General features: G+C 38.1%; 1 protein-coding gene across 1 annotated transcript in view; it reads left to right on the top strand.

The window, feature by feature from the left end:
* LOC124262716 (NGFI-A-binding protein 1-like) overlaps positions 1-19,707 on the top strand; it is a 147,756-nt gene extending 128,049 nt beyond the window's left edge. Inside the window, 11 exon segments of the mRNA XM_046697250.1 lie at positions 3,411-3,440; positions 3,443-3,547; positions 4,455-4,699; positions 6,044-6,250; positions 7,959-8,081; positions 9,161-9,223; positions 9,225-9,295; positions 12,265-12,376; positions 13,131-13,336; positions 14,740-14,798; positions 15,811-19,707. Of these exon segments, the coding sequence (XP_046553206.1) occupies positions 3,411-3,440; positions 3,443-3,547; positions 4,455-4,699; positions 6,044-6,250; positions 7,959-8,081; positions 9,161-9,223; positions 9,225-9,295; positions 12,265-12,376; positions 13,131-13,336; positions 14,740-14,798; positions 15,811-16,403 (1,814 nt within the window). The 3' untranslated portion in view covers positions 16,404-19,707.
* Positions 19,708-21,699: the final 1,992 nt, after the last annotated feature.

The raw sequence follows: 21,699 nt of genomic DNA, 5'->3' as shown, positions 1-21,699 counted from the left end.
TTTCTAAACATATTACAAGGTTTTGCTCTGACTGATACTTGTCTTCAGAATACAAAAAACTAGAAATAATTTTGAAAAGAATGGTAGAAAGCGTGAGGAATTTTCTTTGAAAATACATTAAAAGTGTGTTCTTTTTTCTGCACACTAGCTGTTGATTGCGGAGTGCTATTGTTCTCATACTTGCTGCAGTCAGAAAGATATGTCATTACAATCAGAAAGATTCATGTTTAGGTGTTGTAACTTAAACTGTTTTAATCCTGAATGTCAGATTGAATCTTGTCCATGTACATCAAAGCCTGCACCTGCTTTGACGTGTGAGTTCTTTGTGTTCTCATGAACAGCGGGCTGGAGTGAGGTTAAACATGGGGGAAGGGGGAAGTTGCAGATGAGAGAATGAACTTGAGATCAGTGTAATATGACAGAGATCAAAAGAAATAGAGGGTTAATATCATAGAGTGAGTTTAGTTTTATGCCGCTTTTAGCAATATTCCAGCAATATCATGGGCCCAATAAATGGGCTTCACACATTGTAACCATGTGGGGAATTGAACCCGGATCTTCAGCATGAGGAGCCAACACTTTAACCATGACGCTACCCCACTGCCCCTTAATATCAAAGAGGTTACCATGAGAAAGGGATTGAACAGAAGTGAGAGAGGGAAGGAAAAGATGAACACAAGTGAGAGAGAGGATAGACACAAGTGAGAGAGAGGATAGACACAAGTGAGAGAGAGGATAGACACAAGTGAGAGAGAGGATAGACACAAGTGAGAAGGGATGAAAAGTAAAAGAGGTTGAGGGAGAGAATGGGCACAAGAAAGAAAGAATACAAGTGAGACAGAGAGAGAATGGGCAGAAGAATGTATACAAGTGAGAGGCTAGACACAAGTGAGAGAGAGGCTAGACACAAGTGAGAGAGAGGATGAACACAAGTGAGAGAGAGGATAGACACAAGTGAGAGAGAGGATAGACACAAGTGAGAGAGATTATGAACACAAGTGAGAGAGAGGATAGACACAAGTGAGAGAGAGGATAGACACAAGTGAGAGAGAGAGAGGATGAACACAAGTGATAGACACAAGTGAGAAGTGAGAGAGGATAGACACAAGTGAGAGAGAGGATAGACACAAGTGAGAAGGGATGAAAAGTAAAAGAGGTTGAGCGAGAGAATGGGCACAAGAAAGAAAGAATACAAGTGAGACAGAGAGAAGAATGGGCAGAAGAAAGAATGAATACAAGTGAGACATAGAGAGAATGGGCAGAAGAATGTATACAAGTGAGAGAGAGGATGAACACAAGTGAGAGAGAGGATAGACACAAGTGAGAGAGAGGATGAACACAAGTGAGAGAGAGGATGAGACACAAGTGAGAGAGAGGATGAGACACAAGTGAGAGGATGAGGAGGATAGAACACAAGTGAGAGAGAGGATGAACACAAGTGAGAGAGAGGATGAACACAAGTGAGAGAGAGGATGAACACACAAGTGAGAGAGGATGAACACAAGTGAGAGAGAGGATGAACACAAGTGAGAGAGAGGATGAACACAAGTGAGAGAGAGAGGATAGACACAAGTGAGAGGATGAGACAGAGTGAGAGAGAGAGATAGACAAGAGAGGATGAACACAAGTGAGAGGATGAAGGATGAACACAAGTGAGAGAGATGAACACAAGTGAGAGAGGATGAACACAAGTGAGAGAGAGGATGAACACAAGTGAGAGAGAGGACAGGAGGAGAGGACACAAGTGAGAGAGAGAGGATGAACACAAGTGAGAGAGGATGAACACAAGTGAGAGAGAGATGAACACAAGTGAGAGAGAGGATAGAACACAAGAGAGAGAGAGGATGAATAGACACACAAGTGAGAGAGGATGAACACAAGTGAGAGAGAGGATAGACACAAGTGAGAGAGAGGATGATAGACACAAGTGAGAGGATGAACACAAAGAAGGGATGAAAAGTAAAGAAAGTGGATAGAGAATACAAAAGAAAGAGGCTGAGAAGTGAGACAGAGAAAAGGGCACAAGAGACAGAGAGAATGGGCACAAGAAAGAAAGAATACAAGTGAGACATAGAGAGAATGGGCAGAAGAATGTATACAAGCGAGAGATGTAGGAAGAATGGATGAACACAAGTGAGATATAATGAACACAAGTAAGAGAGGATTAACACAAGTGAAAGAGGATGAACCCAAGGGAGAGAGGTAGAGAAGATGAACACAAGGGAGAAAGGGAGAGAAGAACCCCTTTCTTCTTTGTCTGTGAACACACTGGGTAAAGTGTGTTGGTGTAACAGACAGTGGTTATGCTGACTGCCCCCAGTTTCATGTCTGCTTCAAACACGACACTGAGTACAACATGACACTGGTCACCAGACCGAACACAGTCACTCCCCCTTTTAAGAAAAAAAACAACTCCATGAGTTTCTATTGTCATATCTAGAACAACTTTGGGTAGTTAGTGTATGTTCATAGTGTTTGCGCGCTTGACTGATGCAGATATTTTTTAAGATTCAGAAAAGGTAAATTGTGATTCAAGGAGCTTGATGTACGCAGTGACATTGAAGGGCTTTTTCACATGCCAAATTTTACTATCATCAAAATACATATTAGGAGTGTTGAAGTATTTAAATTGCTGTGTGTTATAGCTCTCTTTCATTGGAATTGCACCTTAGTAAATTATCACTTGGGAATACTGAGGTAGATCAAACATAAAATCTGCTTTAAAAAACTTAACTGATATATACAATCAGATAGTAACCTGTCCGGTTAGATGACATTGTAGTAGTAGTGTATGCTATTTGCATGTAGCTATTACTAACTGTAAGTTAACACTCCTTTGGAAATCAATCATCACTTAATGGCTGTATGGATCAATGCTGCTGGGGTTGTTAAAAGTCCAGTATTTCAACATTTCCAGGAGTGCTGGGGTAACCTAGTGGTTAAAGCGTTCGCTCGTCAAGGCGAAGTCCCGGGTTCGATTCCCCACATTCGCACAATGTGTGAATCCCATTTCTGGTGTCCCCCGCTGTGATATTGCTGGGATATTGCTAAAAGTGGCATAAAACTAAACTCTCCCTCTCACTCACTCACTCACTCACTCACTCAACTCAACATTCCCAAGTGATTGTGATTGTGGTTGTTAAAACATGGTAGTAACCCAGTAGAATGATGCTACTGCTATCAACCATCGGTTTGTCTCTCACAGTTTTTTGACATAAAACTACATTCACTCACTCCCATTGATATCATTTAAAATTTGGACTTATTTGACCCTGTGTGGTGTGACAACATGTCCCATGCATTTTTTAAATATTTCTATGTCCAGATGTCATTTAGTCGCAAAACAACATAATTCTTTAATTATTGATTGTTAACCGTGTGTTTATTTTAATTACTCGTGTTGTAACCAGGTGGTGATGATGTACAACAGCTGTGCGAGGCCGCGAGGAGGAATTTCTGGAAATTATGGCCTTGGTGGGGATGGCATCCAAGCCGCTCCATGTCCGACGCCTTCAGAAGGCACTACAGGAATGGGTAGCCAATCCAGGTAAGATGCACACAATTTCAGAATTGATGTTAGTATTTTTGTGTTGGTGATATAAGCAGAAACTTTGTGTAGATGCGTGATGCAAGGTGTGCACTATGTTTTATGTTTATACCTCAATGTGCAAACAAAATATCGATGCTGGCTGAAATTGATGAGACAAACCACATGCCATCTGTTGCTGTAAGGGTGACCTTTACCTTAGAGAAATCAAGAGAAGGTAACTCTTGATGAAGATTGGGATAAGAAGCCATGTGTCAGCATATCGGTCAGTTTCTTGGGTTATGGAATGGACTCCTCGTGCCTACTTGTGTGTTGAGGTTTGTTTTGTTACAGAAATGTAGAAAGTGTTCCCATCACCTTTGTTTTCAGTACAAATATCTGTATAATCCTACCTCACATTAGAGAGAAATATCCCTGTAAAACAGATTTTCTTTTCATGCAATCTTACACTCACAGAGCTGCACTGCTGGATAGATTTGAACAGTACTTGAAGTCAAGAGGCTAATGGATGCATTCTTTATTTTGTAGTTGGAGGATAAATATCTGAAAACTACAAGAATCCTTAGATAACTTGCTTTTAAAATAAAGAACAGATGCATGTGTAAATAGGATGGTTTGTATCAGAAAAGATTCTTATGAATTGTTGACTACGGGTTTTTTTCAATGCAGGCGATCTCTAGCAGTATAGAAAACTATTTGAAAGCAGGTTTGACATCTATTCTGTGTCTTAAATATTTTGGAGAGTCTTTGAAATTGGCCTTTGAAAAAAAGCACAAAAAATGAATTCTGAATATCTCTCCATCTTTTTGGACATAAGATTGAAGACTCCACTTTTTCCAAATCCAAGCCTCTCTATTGTAAAAGTGAATGTCCTCATTACACCTTCTCATGAACTCTCTCTGCACAGGTGCATTCCAGGGACCAGGAACAACACAATCTTCAAGCCCCGCCCCCGGGAGTATCACTGCGGTGGTGCGGGACCAGAACCTCGGCTACATTCATTCCACACCCCCTACATCTGTGGTGAACGCTCCTACTTGGAACCCCCAACCTGCCCCCCGGAGTGTCAGCCCAGCGGCCCCGGCCCCCGACGCCCCCAGTCCCTCCTCGGGGTCTCCACAGAGTGACATGAAGGATATACCTGTGACGATGGTCAGTAACCAATATAATCAACTGTGTAAACCTTGTCAGGTTTACATGGGTGCCCTGTTTGTTTTAGATACTGACATTTACAGAGAAGTTGCAAGAAACCTATCATTGTCGGTTTGAATCTTGGTGTGTGGTGGTTATATCTTCTTGGTTTGTCAACCCAATACCAGCCCTTCTTCCAGACTGAAGCTGACATGCCCTGATATTACCAGAATACTCTTCAAAGTGGTGTTAAATCCAACTCACTCACTCACTCTTCAATATTGGACGAAGATGTATGAATTAGTGTGTGTTAGACCTAGTGAAGCAGCATTACGGTGCAGGAAAGGGTCGTTCTTTACAAAACGTTTTTAACAACCTTAATGATCGGGTTAGAACTGGTCTTCAGCAACCCATGCTTGTCATAAGAGGCAGACTAACAGTGTTAGGTGGTCAGGCTTGCTGGCTTGGTTGACACATGGCATCGTATCCAAAGTGCGAAGTGCAAAGCTCATGATGTTGATCACAGGATTGTGTGGTCCGGACTCAATAATTTACAGATCGCCGCCATATTGCTGGAATATTGCTGAGTATGGCATTAAGCCAGAACCAAAACAAAAGTTTTCACCTTGAAATATAGATCCTGAACATACACAGTTTCTGTTGTGTGACGGACATAGGTGGTCATGGCAGTGTCATGGATCCACTGATGCAAAAGCCCCATGGCTTCATCTGTCAGGTGGATTACTACAAACTGATAGCTGTCTGAGATCTTTATGGGACTGTTCCCAGCTCTGCTGACAGAAAGCATGGTTCAATTCCACATACTGGTACACTCTGAAACCCTTTTCTGGTACCTCCCTCCCTGCTGTCCCCCATTCCCTGATGAGATTGCTATGTAAACCCTGACTCACTGTTCACCGAAAGGGGACCAAAAACCTTTCTTACAGTCTGAGCAGGCAATGAGACACAGGATAGTTAACTAGAAATACTCCATCCTTTGGTTAATAAACACCTTGAAAATGATTCAGGGCTAAGAATTCAGAGCAGAAGGGATCACCATTTCCGAATGGTTTTCTGACCAACTCCTACTCATGGTTTCTTGCAGTATATGACGTCATATTATTTGTCATCATACTCGGACAATGGATGTTGTTCATACATTCAATCACTGGTTTTGCTGGCACAGATTAATTTATTACAAACTGCGGTAATGCAACTGTTAACTCTTGGTTATGACATGGAAATAACGCTCAATGTTTTACTTGAAATTCTTGTTGACAAGTCTTTATGAATTTAGTTAAGGTCCATTAATAAATAATAATAATTCAGTGACCTTTTTATTAGTTAATCCTATGTTTATTTCAGAGTGGTCTCCAAGACGACCTTGGTTTAAACATGTGCGGTTATCCCATGCAAACAAGTCAACATTCCTCGTCCCCCTTGCCAACACCCGTCCTCGTTGAGAGTCAGATTCAGTCCATTGCAGAGGCTGCAGCTCAACTCTCGAAGGAGTTACCTCCCTTTGATGCTAAAGAACTCAATATGAAGAAACAGATTAATCGTGAAATACAAGTGAGTTCTTGAGTAACCGGTGCATGATTATTGATTATGTTGGGTAAAGTTGACCAGTATTTGCAATTGGCAATTCCTCGAAATTTAATGACAGAAAGACTTGCCGTGTTTTTGAACAAATTTTCTTGAAGTCTGTTTAATGAGGTTTTAAAAAATGTGATTTATTGCCATTTGTCTTGGAAAAAATGAAAGAGTGGATGTTAAACAGATCTGATGGGATGGTGTTTTTCTCGAACTTCATTTGGTGATGTTGGTAATACCAAGTTTATAATGGGCTTACTTTTCCATTTAGCATAATTAATTAAAGACATTCTGTGTAATTTGAATGTTTTCTGAAATCAAACTGGCCAAAAGCTTTGCATACATGGCTTAAGGAGTTTTTTCTAGCATCTTTAGTAAAAGTTCCACATATGTTTATTTGTTCATTGTCATATTTTAAAAGCAAGACTTTCCATCTATACAATGTGAAGCCCATTTCTGGTGTCCCCCGCCGTGATATAGCTGGAATATTGTTAAAACCGGTGTAAAACTATACTCACTCACTCACTCACCATCAAAACAAAATGCGTCGCATATTTATTGATGTTGGTTTGGGTGGTCATGCCTCTCTAGGTGGATTTGTATTTATTGAAGTGTAATATTGATGACTGTAGATGAAAGTGTGTGCACTTCTGAGTTGATAAGGTTTGCAGGGGTTTATAATGTTTATCATGTTTGTTCTGAACCCCTCATGATTGTCATGAGTTTGTGAAGATATTCAAACACCTATGTATTTGTAAGGTTTGGAAGAATTGGTATTAATTTTTGGTTTTCAGTTTACCCCATAACGGCATAAATAACATCATAAAATGTTTAAGTGGTAAAAAGAGGGAGGAGAAAAAGTCAATTATGACTGTTTAGCCAGCAGTATGTGGGTACCTGGTGGGTTGAAGTTATGGTTACAAGCTTCTAACACCTCACAGGCAGCTTGTACTCCCCATGGAGATGAGTGATAAAATCAAGTTTCCATTGATCCATTGATATGATGGAATAGATATATGGCGATTTGAGCATGCCCCAGTGTAGTATGGAAATTTATTACCCACGTGGTCAACGTATGGGTAGTTGCAAACTAATCTCGTACGTCACACAAGTGTCATATCGCGTTGACCTGTGTCGTAACGACTTGACCTGAGATTCTAACAATTTGATTGGATAACCGTTGACCTCTCAAATAGGTTTTAACTACTTTTTCATTCATAACAAACACGTGAATTCCTTTCACGGCTGTATGAGGTAATGACAACAGACATGCATCGTGACGTCGGTTACCAAGGGGGCAGACGGCAAGGCGTAGTGACGTCATGCAAAAAGTGTACTACAGAACAATATACTCCCGCAACCTCTTTATGAAACCGGTTTCGGATTTAAACCATAAAAATAACAAAAATATGCTATTTTGTCTATTTAATGCATGTAAGACGTGGGTAATAAATAAAATACCACACTCGATCTCATTACATACGAATTATACGAAACTTGTGACCTTCCTATGGTTTCTGACCTCGCTTTCGCTCTGTCAGATACCATAGGAAGGACACTCGTTTCGTATAATTCGTATGTAATGAGACCTCGTGTAGTATTCTCTATATAGCACAGTATAAATCTATTGCCCTTGTTTGATTTTGTTTTGAGAACCGGACTGATTAGTGAATGATGCATTTTATTGCAGTCTGTGATGCAACTGACAGACGACGACCCGTCGCGACTGGATGAACTTAGGAAGTATGCAGCCATATATGGTCGCTTTGATTCCAAGAGGAAAAACGATAGGCCGATGTCATTACACGAGGTGAGGTTCCACCATTGTAAGCATAGTCTAGGGGAGACAACTCCTGGGGAAAAGCGCTGAAATATAGTTCTCAATTGACTGTGCCAAGCGAGAACTTCCTGAAGAATAGGTCCCTAGTAACCACACAAAGGTGCTGTGTAAGAACTTCCTGAAGAATAGGTCCCTAGTCACCACACAAAGGTGCTGTGTAAGAACTTCCTGAAGAATAGGTCCCTAGTAACCACACAAAGGTGCTGTGTAAGAACTTCCTGGTGCTGTGTAAGAACTTCCTGAAGAATAGGTCCCTAGTAACCACACAAAGGTGCTGTGTAAGAACTTCCTGAAGAATAGGTCCCTAGTAACCACACAAAGGTGCTGTGTAAGAACTTCCTGAAGAATAGGTCCCTAGTAACCACACAAAGGTACTGTGTAAGAACTTCCTGAAGAATAGGTCCCTAGTAACCACACAAAGGTGCTGTGTAAGAACTTCCTGAAGAATAGGTCCCTAGTAACCACACAAAGGTGCTGTGTAAGGACTTCCTGAAGAATAGGTCCCTAGTCCCACAAAGGTGCTGTGTAAGGACTTCCTGAAGAATAGGTCCCTAGTAACCACACAAAGGTGCTGTGTAAGAACTTCCTGAAGAATAGGTCCCTAGTACCACACAAAGGTGCTGTGTAAGAACTTCCTGAAGAAAGGTCCCTAGTCTGTGTGCTGTGTAGAACTTCCTGAAGAATAGGTCCCTAGTCACCACACAAAGGTGCTGTGTAAGAACTTCCTGAAGAATAGGTCCCTAGTAACCACACAAAGGTGCTGTGTAAGGACTTCCTGAAGAATAGGTCCCTAGTAACCACACAAAGGTGCTGTGTAAGAACTTCCTGAAGAATAGGTCCCTAGTAACCACACAAAGGTGCTGTGTAAGAACTTCCTGAAGAATAGGTCCCTAGTCTCCACTTGATTTCCATGTAAGCACTTCCAGAAGGAAAGGTCCCCAGTCTCCACATTAGTGTGCAGTGCAAGTGCCTGGAATCGTGCTGTGGTGTAACACATTCATTTACTCATTCACTGGATCAAACAGTGACACAGTCTTTTGTCTTTTCAGATTTCGGTTAATGAGGCCGCTGCCCAGTTATGTCGCCATATACCTACATTACTGACTCGTAGTAGAAGACTTATTTCCACTGGCAAGACAAGTTGTTCGTGACAGTGGTTACCAATATTCAAAAGGGCATTCCAGGTAATTAGCATGAGATGTCTCTTTATCTTTTGGAAGTATTCCTAGTTATCTCCCCTGAATATTTTCATCTTTGTAGAAGAACAATCTTCATTGGTTCATCATTTCAAAGACAATTCTTTTCATAGGTCTGTGTTAGAAATGTAATTGCTGGCTTTTAAGGAAAGTTATTTTATATATTTATGGTTTTAGTTTTTCCTGTCTGTTTATTCACTAAATTTGGTTAATACAACTTTCTCCGGATATCAAGAACAATTGTCAAGAATGCGTGCATCAATTGTTTTTCTTGATTTTGCATTGATCCTGAATCAGGTATCAAATGTTATTCAGGGGAGATAATTCTGTAGTAATAAAATATCTAGTCAATGTAGCCATAGAAACGTGTGCTGTTATAGTATAAGTGTAGATACTTATCATTTTTATGTTAAGTGGAATGTTTATTATTCCAGATATCTACATAACTGAATTTCTTTTCATGTACAATTCCACAATTGGCACAACCAACAAGTATGTTGTTTGTGGTTTTGACACATTGTCATAGCTGATTGAATATGAGAGCTGGTTAATAATTTTTCAACTGGAAATAGATGTTGTCTATTTTAACTTACTCCGTAGTACTCAGTTCAAACTTTTGACCGACTTTAGAGATTTGTGTGAGATGTTTTAACGGAAATAGAATGATGTTCTAAGGATGCATCATGCTTCAGTTGCTTTGATTGAAGTTAATCGTTAAGGTACTAGATCAATGCTATTTGTCTTCACACAATCTACGTGTATGGGCACTTCCAAATATGTTTCAAGGGTCATTTTCTTTACACTGTCAGTGGAGCCAATCCACCCAATTGTTATGGTGTACCATTTCAGTAAGTGTTGGAACACTGCAAGCATAACATTTGTCTGTTTACATAAATTTGCTGTCCTAAAATTTCCCTTTCAAAAAACCCAAGAATTTACAGTCATTGGCTCTTGTTATGAAATTGTTCACATTCATGTCAAATGTGGGGTGAAATTTTGGGGGATATATTGTGTTTTGTAAATTGTGTAACTCTGTTTTCCTTAGCCGAGACTGAGCTCTATTTCCGAACTTTTCAGTGTTGTGAAGAGTGAAATATTGGACCCTAGAGAGTTAAAGTAAGTGGAACACTCCTACACTATTTGAATACTGGGATGGATGGGCCAGTCAAATTCTTCTCTCTCACATATGCATGAGACATTCTCCTTGAGCAGCTATTCCTTATGGAGCAGCTTTGTTTAATGTGTTCTTACTGTTTTCGTGGTTAACTTTCGCTTAAACATTTGAGTTTGGTACCTGCTTATATCTTCTTCATGTCTCGATTTTAATCTGTAATACTGTCATGATTTTGCCTTTATTTGATATCGGTTGCAGTATGAGGTATTGTTTTGTTAATGTTGGGGTCATTTGCGGTAATTGTGCATTGAATTTCAGAATAATGTCATATTTCATTATAATTACATAATCATAAACCACTGGGGCCTTGATTGACATACATATGTCGTGAATGTCTTCACTAACCTCCTCTGTTGATAGCACCCAACTAACTTTACAACTGCACGCTATATCATCGTAGAAAGAATAAATATATCACGGCTGTTCAGTTCTTATAAACTGGATGGTTTTGGAACTAATCTAAGAATGGCATACAAGCATGTCTTAGTCGAACTGCATTCAAAATTGGAGATGCACATATTCAAGTATTTTGATATTTTATCATTTAGTGAAAATTGCTCAATAACTGAAAAATCTCCGAATGTCGGTCAAAGGTTATTAGCTTGCATCATGTTTCATTTGTTTTTGTTTTCTCACACACTACATAGCAGCTCTGAGTGGAATAGACTGTGCATTGATACAGAGTTGTCTCCCTTCCGAATAAGTTATCTCCCTTGACGATTTTCAAACTTGGAATTTTATCAGTTCCAAACTGTCAGAAACTAACTGTGCCTAAAGAATGAATAATATCCTTAACTGTAGCAATGTTCTATGTCATTGTTATATGGAGTTAATCCATTGGATACTTTTCTGTGTATGCACTCTTTTTTCCATTCTATTTTTCGTTCAATTTTCTTTCATTCTTCAATATTTCAATCCAAAAGGAGAATGAAAATTTTGCAAGATCTCTTTATGTTTTGGAATGCATGTAACGACATAAAGTGTGAATTTTTCATTTTCAAAGATATCATTTTGGTATGGGACGACAATCTTTAGTGGAGGTCAAATAACGCTCACTGATATCAATTTCAAGTTTGCTTTCATAATGGCTTTTATGATCTTTAGGTCATTTGAAATATACATGAGGATACATTGAATTGAAATTATTAGTTCGTTGATGCATTGAATTTAATGCAAAGAAGTGTCTAGTCTGTAGATCACATATCTGTTCTTTATGGTGATTTACTCAGTAAATTATTTTTCAGTAATTATGTAGATGGGTAATTTCTTGCTGTTTTTGCTATACCATAAGTTTGGGTCATTTTGGGTCATTTTGTCACAGAGATGCTCCTGTAATGTAAATCACTTCACTAGAAAATGACTATGAATAAAATTTGAAATGATCATTATGATTACAGTAACATGAGCTACATCGCTTCACTTCCTTTCAGGCTGTGTATATTGATTCAATTTGCATTTGGGAGACCAGAACTGAACCTTAAACATTTGCCTCTAGTTTCAGACTAGCTGGGCCTTCCTGAAAACTGAATATCTGAAAAATGTAATATATATATTATTTATTCTAGTTCAGCCAACGACATAAGACAATAGTTTCATTTTCATATTTGATATGTTATAATAGTTTCATTGAGTGAAAAACATTGTCTGAGTGAAAGCCTGTGAAAGGAAACTTGACAGTGACAGTAGTGTTTATTTGACCACTGCCAATATGGCCGATGGATTAGCCTAATGGAGGCCAACCGGTGACGAGACGGTTGATGCATGTCTAAATACTCCTTCTTAGGGCTGCCGATGTAGTTGTGTCAAAGAAGCCACGAGTTGATCCTGTTTTCCAGAGAATGCACGACGCCAACCCCAAAACAGTGAAAGCAGAGCTTGACAAGATTCATAGAGAGGTGAGAGTTATTCCCCTTTAACAGCAGCTTAATTTTTTTCTGGTTAAAGCGTTGGCTTGTAACACCGAAGGCCCGGGTTCAATTGCCCACATGGGTACAATGTGTGAAACCCATTTCTGGTTGCTAAAAGTGGCGTAAAACCATACTCGCTCACTTTGTCAGTCTTACAAGATCTTATGTATCATGATAACATTGTATTCTGTCAGGTATTTAATAAATGAATGATTAAAGATTTGTATCTCCCATCCAACAAGACTTTTCTGAAATTGGCTTTGACTTTCTTTGAGTCAACTGTCAACTGATTGACCACACTAGCTTTGACATTCTTGCAGTTGATGGTCTGTCAACTGGCTATCAGAGCTGGCTTGAACAATCTTGCATGCTTGTCGTAAGAGGCGACTAACGGGATCGGGTGGTCAAGCTTGGCTGACACATGTCATTGGTTCCCTATTGCGCAGATCAATGCTCATGCTGTTGATCACTGGATTGTCTGGTCCAGACTCAATTATTTACAGACCGCCACCATATAGCTGGAATGAGTGCATGTAAAACTAAACTCACTCACTCACTCACTTGAACAATATGGCAGTTGACTGTCTGTCAACTGGCTATCAGAGCTGGCTTGAACAATCTTGCAGTTGACTGTCAACTGACAGCCACTTTGTTGCCAACATTGTTGAGTTAGCAATCAACTAACTTCCACATTCAACATTCTACAAGTTTACTCTCAATGCTGTTTGTTTGTATTTTGCAGGAGAGAATGAATTGCATCAACCAGGACATGAAACGAATTAAGGATCGACAAGAGGCCATAAAAACTGAGATTGTAACAGCCCGTGACACACAAAACAGCACTCTAGTGCAGAAGCTCCAGCAGGAACTAGAGACATTGACAGCCCAGCAACTCGCTCTTCTTACAGAACAAGGCGAGATTCTTCGTAAACAGAAGCGTTCAGAAAGGTGGGTGCAGTTGACATCATGTAATGCATTATGAAAGATTTTAGACATCTGATTGGCCAGTTGACTGAGCAGGCCAGTGGGCTGTCACCTTTTTGCACTTTGAGTATAGTGACTGTAAGTCTAATGGTAATCTCACTGGCTCCATTGCCTTTCATCTCCCACAAATCTACTTCCTGCAGTCAAAATTATATCGGCACAATGGCTGCTTTTTAACAGTAAATTTCCTTGTCATGGATGTACTTGCCATCAAAACATGATAAGTCATTATCCATAGAAGGCTGATTTCCTGCCATTGCTGTTGCTGTCCTCCCCAAGATTGTCTCCCCCAAACTTATTGAGGGAATAAGGTTTTATGCTGCTTTTAGCAATATCACAGCTGGAGACATCAAAAATGGGCTTCACACATGGTATCCTAGTTGAGGAATCAACCCAGCTCTTCTGTGTGACAAGCGAACGCTTAACCAACTAGGTTGCCCCACCACGTAACCCAGACATAAAAGCTTGAAATTGCTGTAAGACTGTGATATTCAGTACAATCCAATTTTCCAGAAAAGTTTTTTTCTTATACTGATATAGATTATTTTTAGCCCATGAAATGGTAATGCACTTAAGAGACTTTGATTCCAATATATGAATCATGTTGATCAAAGCCATGTCAATGTAATTCCACTTTATTCATTTTCAGAGTTTCATGTTTTTTGTCTTATAGCTCATGCTGCTAATGTTTGAAAACATTTTGTTTTTGAGATATTTTCTGAGAGTGCCATATTGCTAGTGTTCAGACAGTTTTGTCACAAGAAAATAATTGCTAACTACAATATATGACGTCTGAGAAACTCGAATCAGTGTTTGATTCTGGTTTATTAGACCTTTGATATTTCTGTGAACAAGATCATAAATATCATTTCATATCAGATGTAATATATTTCTTTCTAAGTTTAGAAGAGGTATTTTGAAACAAGTAATATCATCTAATAGTTCATCTCGACGTCGATCATGTAAAAACATTAATGAAAAATGTATTTCTTAAAAATATCGGGCAATAAATGTTTAGAGAACTTTACTTTCAAAGAACTGAACAATAATTTGTTTTAAATAAGTATTATGTTGCTATAATAACTATTCATAATTATGATATGATATGTTTTTGAGTGTTTCATTAGTTTATACCATTGGTAAAATGAGAATTTCATCAGTCTACAAATATTGTTTTGATAAAGTGATCTTTTTTTGCCAATTTAAAACAATCAGTCTCAAATTTGTATTGAAGGCTGAGACATTGATCTCAATACTTAAACAAATTAGTTGCATAATTACTGTCTTCATCATGATCGACTTCGAGTGCTGAGATCGTTAATCACTAATTATATTACTCATAATGAAAATTGATTTTTGTTTCACAGGTATCTTATGACGAAACCAGAAAGGCCATGCGGGCAGTATGGCGACGATGATTTCACAGGTGAGTTGTACACGATGGAAACCATGGTTACTTGTTTATAAGTACACATATCAGACTTGTAATCATAGTTTGAATACAGTGGGAACCTATTAGTACAGAAACCTTCATAAAATGGACAGTTATGCCACATCTGTCGGGGGATGTATTCTATAATATGTTAATTTCATGTTTGACACTAAGGTGGTTTGGATGTATTAAATATGTCAACTGTATCTGAAATGATCTTCACAATGAAAATGTGCAAATCACATTCACAGTTTCCAAGATTTGTAGGTAGATCTGTTTATCATGGTAACTAAATCACATTCACATTTTCCCTGTTTAGGTAGATAAATCACATTCATTTGTAGGTAGATCTGTTTATCATGGTAACTAAATCACATTCACATTTTCCCAGATTTGTAGGTAGATCTGTTGATCATGGTAACTAAATCACATTCACATTTTCCCAGATATGTAGGTAGATCTGTTTATCATGGTAACTAAATCACATTCACATTTTCCCAGATTTGTAGGTAGATCTGTTTATCATGGTAACTAAATCACATTCACATTTTCCCAGATTTGTAGGTAGATCTGTTTATCATGGTAACTACACCTTTTTCACAGTTTCCAAGTTTTCACATAGAATATTCACTGTCAATGTAATGGACTTTTTGATCAGTTACCCATTCATTTCTATTGCCCAAGAACTTATAGGTTTCACAGTCATTTTCTCATTATTATGGTGCCTCTGTACAAAACAACCATAGCGCTACGACGGTCGTAAGTCAATGTTAAGATATGGGAGTTAGGATCACCTTAGCTTTGTACAATGACACCCAGGTCTTTCACTCTTGTACCATTACTTGCCCTGCCTGCCATATCGAAGGAATATTGCTCTGGCGATCTTAGTCTCAGTTGTTATCTGCATGACCAAGTGTAATAATCTTTAAGTCCTACTTCACCTCACTGTGTCCATTTTGTAAATACTCATGCAAGGCCTCATTTTAAAATGTATGTTTTACTTCAGATTCTTCCAACTTTCCAAGTGGCAACTCTTCCCCGATGAACTCACAAGACGGAACTGAACTGGACTTTACAAAAGTAGCAGTTTATGCAGCAAACTTCCGTTCTTCAACTGCTCAAAAGTTCATGCAAGAGACCTTGTTTGACGAGGGTTTGAGAATTGCTCAACAGTACGGCATGGCTGATTTTGCAGAGGAGTTAAAGGAACTGAAATCTAGAAAAATTCCCAAAGAAAATGGTCAAGATTCAGATTCAGAAATGTCAGACACTGCGAGTGATTGTGGGCAGAATGTACGGAAGAGAAAACATTCTGACTCTGAAACCCTTCTTGAAGAGAGGAATGGGAAAAGGGAAAAAGATGATTTGTCATCGGATGTGAAACTTCAGCATAACAATAACGAGGCGGACATTGCTCAAGCTCCAAAGTCTGCTGGCTTCGATACATCCCAGCAAAATTCCCTGCAGTCCACTTCAAGTGAAGAAAGCGACGACGACGATGATGATGATTCCATACAAGGCAAGAAGGGCTACATAGCTCGGCCGAATCACAACGGAATCAGAAACGAAATTTCTGAACCTCTGCAAAATGGGGACTGACATACGCTTCTTGCAAGACAATATGATGGCTGTGGCGTTAAAATTATCTGTGAATGTGTGTGTCGTATGTGAAAGCTGGAAAAGCAATTCTGTGAAATCTACATTGAAATGTCACGTTGTTTTCGCCAAGAATGTGACTAGTACATCCTCAGATCAGCATAGGTACTTTTTTTCAACCAAGTCCAAGACTTGTTTCTGATTGGTCAGATTCTTGGCGAGACTGTTGTACTCAGTTTGTGATTGGTCCGTCGAACAGACCGCTGTTTAACTTTATTTTGTCACCTTTGACTCCTGGGAGACACTAAATCTAAGGGGAGACAACTCTGACAGGAAGGCGTAGATATTAGCCAATCACCCAATGCTGTTTCTGTACAAGTTGCCTCTCCTGTGATGGAGTCGAGATCATTGTCATCAGTGGCTTTATTATTATTCAGACATTTTCGCTTCCAGCGTTACAATTTGAAAAGTTGTACAAGCCTTCACCATCTGTTGCCAAACTCATTAGTTACCATGGAAACAGTACCTTCATCTATGCTATTACCAACCTAACACTTATAAAATATTTTTAATTATCATTGTGATAAAAATTTTGACTAGATAATTCATTATATACTAACAGTGTTAGGGGAAACATGATACCGAAATCCAATACCATGAAATATGTTTTCAGGTAAATACTATTCTACATAGGGGTTTCAAATCAGTTTAAAGGTGGTACAGTCATTTCCAACTGAAAGTTTATGTCTTCACAAAATATCTGAGATGCATGGAAAAGAGAGGGATCAAAATTGAAACACAACACTAAGGAATGAATTGAGAGATACAAATACTTGTATAAGAGAAACAAAATGTATCCAAACTGACAATACAAAGATTTGAATGTAAACCAAAAAATATATCATTTTGAGACATTTAATATTAATAGAGAAAATTGACAGAGATATTGAGGTTCTGTTTCCATGGTTACGGTTGCTGCTGCTTGTGGCTTCCTCACGTCTCTCCTCTGCAATGGAGAACTTGTCCTGCTCTGGGCATACATGCGTATGTGCGTCGTGCAATGTGTTGTCATGTATTTATTTGGAGAAACAGACAGTTTTTGTCTTGCCGTTGTACATAGTTATTTATTTTCATTATTGAGATCATGTAGTTAGCTTGGCCGAGCAAGCAGAATCGAGACAAAAAATCATGGTTCAAATTATGGCCTTCCTTCCTGTTGGTCTGTTCACTCCAGTGTTGTAGCAACAACTGTTTCCAAGAGATTTTCTTGTAGCAGAGTTGTCTTGTTCTATTTCATGCTTCTCTTATACACTCTATCACATGTATAGTAGACAATGGAATAATATTTGGCCATTTTCACGAACAGTCAAACTACAGCACTGAAATTATGCATGGGGAGAAAACATGGAAACAATTAAACTGAAAATGGTATTTATTATCTAAATTTGAATTCTGGAAAGTATTGACTGATTTTGTAAAATAGTTGTAAAAGTGGGAAAATCCAGAAAGATGTCAGTGAACTTAAGAAGTTGTGAGTTGTAGCCTTAGAAACTGACTCAACAGTACTCGAGAATCTCAAAAAAACATTCAGGTGTTAAAAAGTACTCTTCTGGTGTCCTGAAAAAAGACGCAAACATGCAATTTTTCTAATCTGAAGAGATCAGGACATTTACACAGAATGGAATTGAATTCACAAGAGCAGAAAAGCCATTTATCACTCATGTTCATATCAACTATGTTATTGCTGATGTTAATTTGAATTTTGAGGGTATTCAGTTTCAATGTAGTTATTTTCATGAATATTACAAGAAGAGATTTGTAATAGTGAATTGTTTCCTGTTTGACACTGACTCCAGTTGAAATACTTTTGGCTGTCTATCGCAGTTATCATGGGGGTTTTGTAGCTTGGATGATGTCACTTTGTGTCATACCATCCATCTTCTTGACCCTCTCACTGCTCTCGTAGACGTACCGAGCCAAATCTACATGGGTTTGCGGAAATAAGAGTTTATGACCAGACAGCATTATGATTTATTTTGATGAGATGCAAAAATATGGTTCCGATTATTCAACCAAACTTTTTTGGTGTCTTTAGCAGACTGATCTCTTTGTCTTCTGGCAAACAATGGGATTTTTTTTCAAAATAGTAAGAAAAGTACATTTGTCTGGCTAAGGAAGATTTGATTAATAATCATGACACAACATTTATCATTCTAAGCGTAATTAAGGAAAATAAACAGGAGAAGTGTCAAAACTTGAAACATTCTGAATACATTAGCTTTATTTATTTAAGACTGAAAACTTGCTTTGCGCTTATCTTTTGATTTTCATGGCTTTGTCCTAGATGAAATATGGGAAGCGTTTCTGGTGTTTTGAAGAAACAGATATACTCAATACTATGGTCTCCCCACAGTGATTACACTCTGACATAATTGATTGGTGAATACTACTGAAACAGTGACCTAGGACTAGAACTAGGATGTCTCACACTATCACCAATACCAAGAAGCAAAGATAGACACATCTTGTCACTTTAGCTTCCAATTTATGTTTCTAGACAGGATTTTGTATCAAATAAGCATTTGTGACATATAGGCTAATATCACTTCATAACAAAAGCTAAGACCTTTCCACGTCAAAACACTTAAATATGTTTAAATAGAGACAGAAGGGATAAGCCATTGTTTTCAGTGGTCTAACAGTGGTGGCCCACATGCATAGTGTGAGAAACTATTTTTTGTCTCTATTTCTGGTGATATTGCTAAACAATTTCTAACAGCAGCATAAAGCACGCATTCAGTTCATGGATCAGAGAACCTCCGAATCTGCTGGAACCAGCTGTGATGACAGGGGTCTTGGATATAATGATTTCGACAGCAGTAACAACTAAACACGGGTCCAAGAAACTGGAACATATTTCATCTCAACCATGTTTACTATATTGACTTTATGTAGGTGAACATTTTGAGTGTTATGTGGAGTGATAAATGCCTATATTCCCAACATATCAACACTGAACAATACAGGTAAAGCTGAAGACAGAATCAGTCAAATTTAACACTGAAGATTCAAAACTGTTCAAACAAAGATTTTCATGTCGTCATATTGGGCTTAAAGCTAATTCTTCAGACAAAACCGTCTCTATTGCTTTTGGTATGTGATAGTTGTCTTCTACTCCCGTGATCAGGTATGGAAGTGTATGAATACGTTGTTTATGAAGAAGCCATGTGCCCCCAGATCGTCATGATATATATATTATATATATACACTGTGAAATAGTTGAAGCAACAAAAAACATTACATTCCACAAAGTGTTTGTCTGTTGTTGATAGTTGTATATCCTGGAATAATTCTACATTGTAAGATGAAATCTTCAGAAATCAGTTTTAAACTGAGTAGTGGTAGAATCATATTGGAGTTTATAAACTTACCTCCCTTCAAGTGAACATAAATTCAAATTTGTGGTTAGTGGGTGTTTCTTCCGTTAGTGTGATTAAAGTGCTTCAATCGTCATATATGTTGACATTCGTATGTTGATGATGGATAAGTTAGAACATTATGTAGCCAATCAAATCACAGCAAACATTCTCTAATGCCAAATCAAAATATCAGGAAGTAAAGTGTAGGGCCATGTTTGCTGTGTGATACCGATTTTATCAGCAAATTTTATTGTGCCTATTTTCAGTGGGCATCTTTTTCCTATAATCATACAAGTGCTATGTGATATGTTTTGGCATAAAGACCAATATGGAGTCAAAAACATCAATTTGAAAACTGTTTAAGATCATAATAGATCATTTGTGAGATTCTCACCCGAGGACATCATATTTTGAAGATTAGTTGCCCCTCTTGAATTTATGCTTCCAAGAACAGTAAGGGACCTCCCAATTCTTTCATATTACTGTACCTAATCTGTAACATGGTGACAGTAACTATAGTAACAGAAAACAGAATGAAAGGATCAGGTGGTTCTTAACTGGAATTCTATTAACTAAAATCAAAAAGGAATCTCTGCCAAAGGTTGCTTCAGTCTCAATGAGACCCACAGTTTCCACAAAAACACAAGTTGTAACAGTATCAAGAGGGGTACATGTGGTCGTGGTCATCCCTTGTTGGGTGTTAAGCCACTCAGCCCTTGTATACAACCTAACATGAGGCACATAAAACTGCATATCTACTCTTGACATTGCTATGATGAATTTATCTTGCCAACATGTTCCAATTTGCCATTGTGAAAAAACTGAAGCTTATTGAAAATTGATAGAAAAAAGCTGTTCCACTGAGCTGAAGTTTACTGGTGTTGTGTCGTGTGACTTTCATTGACTAGTAAACAAAGTGCAGGGGGCAGTATAAAGGATTTATTCTTCCACTCGGAAATCCATGTGCTGCTTGTTTCCTTTGTGATGGGGTATAAAGAATTATTTCACCCTGTCTAATCATATATTTTTTTCCCTCCCATGCGGGATACAAGGTATGTTGAAGAAATAAGATCTCAACATTGATTTTGAGTTTACAATAACAAGCTTTCAGCATTTATGGACAAAATGGAATTACAATATTTGAAATGAAAATCTAACAAATACTTCACTGTGATTATACATAACATTTAAGTATATGAAGTTGTGATTTTCCAGTTTCAGGTTCTGTTTTTGAATTTATGCTGTCCATATATGAAAATGGACAGTTCCTCTGACTCACCCACTAATCAAACATCCATCTGAAATTATTGAATTGATCTAATTTTGTGCAGGGATTCTGATACACATTTTGTTAAATTTGATTTAATTGTTGACTGATGCAGTTCCAGACAGCACCGACATTACCTCTTATGCATTTAGTTCAACTAACATTTGAAGTGTATGCACTTTTTGGAATGAGAATCAAGTAATTTATCCAATGGCCATTTCATTTGCCTTAGAGTCATATTATATTGTAAATAACATGTGGCAAACAATATTCTTGACTTTTGTTACTCTCAGTATGGAAGGATGAGAACCTGTTCTTGTGGGAAATATTCTGTTTTTTTTAATGTTTTTGTTAAGTCTTGTTCAAATCTCATGTACTTGATTCTGAAAATAAAGTACAGTTACAATGATCATTGTTTCATGTTTTAACTTCACTTTTGGTGAAAAGAGCCTCAGCATCGTTTACATGACTGTCGCACTTGTATAGTTCATATTGGCGTGTGTGCGTATGCAGCTGTTTGTACTCACTAATGCTGGTTTTATCATGCTTGATCAGATCAATATGGACATGGTTCATGTCTTATCCTCTTCATACCAAGCATTTAACATCATTG

The sequence above is a fragment of the Haliotis rubra genome, unplaced genomic scaffold, assembly GCF_003918875.1.
Source record: "Haliotis rubra isolate DU_JTF1 unplaced genomic scaffold, ASM391887v1 Scf85, whole genome shotgun sequence".
NCBI classification, from domain to species: Eukaryota; Metazoa; Mollusca; class Gastropoda; order Lepetellida; family Haliotidae; genus Haliotis; species Haliotis rubra.
This window is presented reverse-complemented; position numbering and strand designations above follow the sequence as displayed.